Here is a 4,129-nt window from a genome sequence, read left to right as displayed (position 1 = left end):
ATGTTTGTATAGTGTTGAGTTATCGTGTGTTTATACATTGTACTTTTATAGTCAAAGTGGTTATATGAGTCTTGAGATTGCCATTCAGTTCAAATCTCAGTGGTTTTCATGAGTAGATAGTGATTTTGGTGCAATATGCAATGGTCTTTTTATGGTAATTACTACAAGGTTTATCATTCCTCGGTATACCAATTTATTATAAGTCTCAAAGTTTTACCAGGTCACAAATAGTGAGGGTTAAGTTCTCAAGTGGGTTACGTTAACGTAATAATTGTTTTAAAAATTATCAATACTGCTTCATCTGTCCTAAAATCACTGACATACATGTAATGGCGACTACTAAGGGTAAAAGTGTGGCTGCTGAGCCAGCAACGCTTGAATTCCTATTGGAAAGGAGGCGCATCAATCGGCAGAGATACACCAAGTTGGAGAAATCCTTGTTCCGATATTATGATGATGTTCTTCCAGCATTAGACGATGATGACCGTTCACCCGAGAATGAGATTAAAGTGAGGGCAGCCATGTCTGCCAGAGAACAGTTGAAGTCAGCCTACATGGACTTGCAAGATACTCAAGACCAAGTGGATTATCACAGAGATAACGAGGAGAGGCTGAACGCTATGTCTGACGACCAGAGGAGAAGAGAAGATAAAGATGAGCAAGACTATAGAGAGAGGTACTTCAACTGTGATGCCAAGATCCAGAGGTTGGAGAAAGACTGGTTCAGGCCGACAAAGGAGAGGAGTGAGAGTGAAGGCAAAGGATCCCATCATAGTAGCCAGAGCAACATTGAAGTGTTAACAAAGGGTTTAGCAGAGGCTTTTAAATCCATGAACAATGGAATATCAGGAGAGCAGCTCACAACCATCTTGTCAACTTTGACCAAAAAGAAGAGAGAGCTACCCATACCAAAATTTAGCGGCGACCCGCATTTCTTCGATCAATGGCGAGAGCTGTTAGAAGCGGAGTTGGCGAAGCCAGGTTATTCGGAGGTGGAAAAGACGCACTTTACCATTACATTACTAGAGGGCGAGTGTAGAAAGTTAGTAGCGGGTATGAAAGATCCTGATTACCAAGACATCTTCCAAGTTTTAGAAAGCAAGTATGGTGACGTGGAGAGTTGTGTGCAGAAGGCTGTAATCGAGATAGCCAACATGGAGGCACCGAGCTCCCTTGCACTAAAAGACATGGAGCCATTCTGCCATAAGCTTGTGTCAGCATGGAATTATATTTTAAAGAAAACCGAGGCTCTATGTGAACTAGACGAAACAAGTTGGATTTTCACGGCATTGGTCAGGCCCAAAATTCCCAAAACACTGTTGCGAAAGTGGGATGGCGAAAAGCTGAAGGCAAAAACAAAGTCGACTTTGCCTCTGAAATTTCCCGACTTACTGGAAAGGCTACTCGACGCCCTGCAAGTTACCCGAAGGACGGAAATGGAGGGGGGAAAGCGACCAACCACAAGTAGTAGTACTTCACACTCACAGAAACCAGAGAAAAAACATACTAGTACTAGTTATGGCAAGCCAAGTGCATATGCATTGAATGTCAATGCTACAAGTAACCCTAAAGCTGGACAATCAAAACAGAAGACGCAGAGTCGAACTCCCAAGTGCCCTGTATGCCAAGAAGCACATCTACTTTATCAGTGCCAGACCTTCAAAGCCATGAGTGTCAGTGATCGCATAGACAAGGTCAAGAGTTTAAAACTTTGTTTTAACTGCTTTGCTTCGCATTATGTCAAAGACTGTAATTCAAGACACTGTCAGAGATGTGGGAAGAAACATCATACCTTGATCCATTATGATCGTGAGCCAGAGCTACCGGAAGAAGAGCAAGTACAAGGTCTACGTCAAAAAACGGAGGTTCCCAAGAGTGTAGGACTTGTCAAGGCCATTACAGGTCCAAAGGAGATATTGATTCAATCCACTCTAGCAAGAATCGAATCACGAGGAGCAATTTCAGTAGCGAGAATCTTATTTGATACAGGCAGCGGTGTATCATTCATAAGTAACAAGATGGCAAGAAAACTGGACTTGCGAGGACCCAAGGTTGAGGCAGAATTTTCACTAGCCGGTGGTAACCAGATGAGATTGAAAACAGAGAGAGTTAAGTTTCATCTATCAAGCGCTATTCCTAATTGGAAAGGTGAGGAATTTGAGATAGAGGCCTACACAGTTGATCAGCCTAGCATGGACCTCAACTGCGTGAGAGTAGATTTGTCAAAGCTGCAACACTTACAGGGATTGCAGATAGCAGACACATACCCCCGTGAATCGGCTGAAATTGATGTTATGTTGGGGCTAGAGGATACCACAAACATCTTACTGCCTGTTAGAAAAACTGGACCACCAGGAATGCCAACTGCCACAAAGAGTCATTTTGGATGGGTACTTTCAGGTATCTGCCCAGTAGAGGAGCCAAACCAACGACATGGAAAGATTGGTATGGTAAACACGTGTCATAGAGTTTTTCCTTGGAGAATGAAACTGCCAGACATTGGGACCTAGAACACTTGGGAATATTACCTAATGAGGTCAAGCACCAAGCCACAGAATTGGAGACTGATGCATTGCAGCAGCATCTTGATAATACCAAACTCGTAGATGGTCATTACGTCACAGGTTTGATTCGCCATCCGGACTGGAAGGACAAGTCTTTAGAATCAAATCGAACCTTAGCAGAGAAACGTCTCGAGGGGTTGGAAAGAAGATTACAGAGGGACCCAGACTTGGGAAAGGCCTACCAAGAACAGATCCAAGAGTTAGTTGATAAAGGGCGTGCCGAGAAAGTTGAGGAATTGGAGAAACAAGCGCAAGCAATATGGTACTTGCCTCATCGCCCTGTTGTTAGAATGGATAAATCAACCACAAAGGTGCGTGTTGTGTTTGACGGCTCCGCCAAAGGACCAGAGGGGGTGTCACTAAATGACACATTGTTGAGTGGACCAGCACTGCAGCCCGACCCACTTGCCATACTTTTGCGTTTCAGAAAACATAAAGTAGCGCTTGTAGCAGAAATAGAGAAAATGTTTCTTCAAATCGGCATGCAAACTGGAGATCAAGATCTACAGAGATTCTTATGGCGTGACATGGACACTAGTAAAAAACCTGATGTTTACAGGTTGAAAACAGTAACATTTGGTCTGAAATCATCTCCATTTTCGAGTATCAAAACTGTAGTGGACCATGCACTCACACAGACAAAGGAATACCCAAAGGCTACTGAGGAAATAACAGAAAATATTTTCGTGGATGATGTACTGTCTGGAGAAGACAATACCACAGCAGCAGCAAGCTTAGCAGTAGACATGAAACCAGTCTTGAAATCTGGAGGATTCCCACTCAGGAAATTTGTGTCCAACAAACCAGAAGCTTTGGCTGGATTAGAGGAGTCAGATCTTGCCTGTGGTATAGTAGTCGTCACTGAGGAACAATTTACTACAAAAACGTTGGGGATAGAATATATGTATTGTGGTGGTAGGAATCTAGGTAATTCTAAGCTATTTTAACAAAAGCCCTTACAGGCCTTTTTGTCTCAAATTAGCTTAGAAACCCCTAAGAACCAGACACCACAATACATATATTCTATCATTCTTCAGTGAAGCGTTGCAGTGAAATGGTAAGGGAATACTAGAGTTCAATGGGTTATTCCATTAAAATAAATTGCCTTTTTACTGTCTTCATTAACCAAAATTCAAGGAAAAAAATTCAAGTAAATTAAATGTATTATCCAATAGCAAATCAAAATAAAAGTAAATTCACCTATGACTTCTTTAATTTAGAAGTAACTGTTAATACTAATAACTTCTTCAGACTACAAGAAACTAAGATAACACCTGGGTTTTTGAGCCTGAAAAATAAGAAAGACTGTCTGCTACTGGAAAAGAATCCATTATCGTTTTACCAGAACCAATTTAACATGGCTGTTTGGTTTGCTACAACAGGTTGTGGTATTTCAATAGACGATCACTTGAATCACAGTGACCCATTGTTAAGGTCAATTTACAGGTTTCATGTTTACTATCAAATATTGAAGATCATGAAGAATCTAGAGATACCAATTCCAGGTGAAAGTGATTTTAATGAGACAAACAATAACATTAACCATAGGAAACTAGGAGGGTTAT

At 41.5% G+C, this 4,129-nt stretch overlaps 1 protein-coding gene across 1 annotated transcript; it reads left to right on the top strand.

The window, feature by feature from the left end:
• The first annotated feature begins 329 nt into the window (after positions 1 to 329).
• On the top strand, positions 330 to 3,511 carry LOC135497690 (uncharacterized). The gene is made up of 2 exons (XM_064787523.1): positions 330 to 2,445; positions 2,625 to 3,511. Exons 1-2 carry the CDS (start codon positions 330 to 332, stop codon positions 3,509 to 3,511), a joined length of 3,003 nt encoding a protein of 1,000 aa, XP_064643593.1.
• Positions 3,512 to 4,129: the final 618 nt, after the last annotated feature.

The sequence above is a fragment of the Lineus longissimus genome, chromosome 13 (genome assembly GCF_910592395.1).
Source record: "Lineus longissimus chromosome 13, tnLinLong1.2, whole genome shotgun sequence".
NCBI lineage: Eukaryota > Metazoa > Nemertea > Pilidiophora > Heteronemertea > Lineidae > Lineus > Lineus longissimus.
This window is presented reverse-complemented; position numbering and strand designations above follow the sequence as displayed.